The sequence below is a fragment of the Sceloporus undulatus genome, unplaced genomic scaffold (assembly GCF_019175285.1).
Source record: "Sceloporus undulatus isolate JIND9_A2432 ecotype Alabama unplaced genomic scaffold, SceUnd_v1.1 scaffold_31106, whole genome shotgun sequence".
Taxonomy (NCBI): Eukaryota; Metazoa; Chordata; class Lepidosauria; order Squamata; family Phrynosomatidae; genus Sceloporus; species Sceloporus undulatus.
Genome location: NW_024834019.1, coordinates 1 through 1,295, shown reverse-complemented (window position 1 = coordinate 1,295; position 1,295 = coordinate 1). Strand labels below are relative to the sequence as shown.

The window sequence follows — 1,295 nt, the reverse complement described above, 5'->3', positions numbered from 1 at the left end:
GGGGGGGGGGGGACCCATGGCTGTCCAGCCTCAGTTCTTCATTTGAAAAGAGAATAATATTGTTAAAATGAATCAATATTAACTTTAAAAAACATTTAATTTATTTTTGATGTTTCTAATACCCAGTGCAAGATAGCAAACAATAATTTACAAATGATAAATATAAACTTCATTTGAAATGCTAACAGTTTGTTTTCTCTCCATTCATAGTATACATCAAGCTCTTCTGGAGGAGAAAGCTCTTGTGAAGAAGGGAGAATGCGGAGGCCGACCCAGCTAAGACCTTTCCATTCTCGGAATGCCGTTGATCCAGACTTCCCCATTCTTCACCTGTCCAGTGATCCAGATTATTCTTCTAGCAGTGAACAGTCATGTGATACTGTCATTTATGTTGGCCCTAATGGCACCGCTCTATCAGACAAAGAGCTGACAGATAATGAAGGTCCCCCTGATTTTGTCCCTATCGTTCCTGCCCTTCAGAAGACCAGAAATGAAAGCAAGCTGGAGGAATTGAGCGAAACAGCCCCCAGTAGCTCTGAAAGAGACTGCTTGAAGTGCAATACATTTGCGGAGCTCCAGGAGAGGTTAGACTGCATTGATGGCAGTGAGGAGATAGACCATTTTCCTTTTGAGGAGTTGCCTGTTCAGTTTAGTTCAGACCAAGCAACCAAATGCCCTTTGTCAAGCCAAGTGCCAGAATTCAAGAATGCATTAGAGACAGAGAGGGAAGAAGGCTTCCAAGAGCCTGATAAAGACTTGACGGAAAACCTAAACACAACGTCCAACAGAGTTCAGGGAGGCCACTCGCCTGTTCACACTGGGATGGTTAATGAAGTTTCTACTCCTCCTTCTCCCAGGAGTGTAACAGGCAGCCCTAGTAGCCAGATGAACTCTTCCCAGCAGTCTCAGTGCACAGACCTGCAAAGCAGCCGTGAAAGTCTTAACTCCTGTGGCTTTGTAGAAACCAAACCTCGGTCCATGGGTTCCCCACGGCTTGGCATTGCAAGCCTTTCCAAGACATCTGAATATAAGCCACCCACATCTCCTTCTCAGAGGTGCAAAGTTTACACCCAGAAGGGGGTATTGCCCAATCCTGCACCTCCACCATCATCACTTAGCAAAGATTCAGGGATGGTGTCTAGTGAGTCACTGATGCAGCCAGATATTCGCACTCCTCCCATTGGAATGAGCCCTCAGCTCATGAAAAAGTCACTATCTTCCAGCAGTGGGGACTATGGAGAGACAATGGATAGTGTAGAGCAGCAACAACAGTCTTTTTCGCCAGAGACAAAAAA

The 1,295-nt window shown here is 45.4% G+C and overlaps 1 protein-coding gene across 1 annotated transcript; it reads left to right on the top strand.

Annotated features, from left to right (window-relative positions):
- Window positions 1–210: 210 nt before the first annotated feature.
- LOC121918757 (kinesin-like protein KIF26B) lies at window positions 211–1,290 on the top strand (the record flags this gene model as incomplete). Its single annotated transcript, XM_042444751.1, has 1 exon — window positions 211–1,290. A coding segment is annotated over one exon (1,080 nt), but the record flags the coding sequence as incomplete, so codon positions are not given.
- Between the last annotated feature and the right edge of the window lie 5 nt (window positions 1,291–1,295).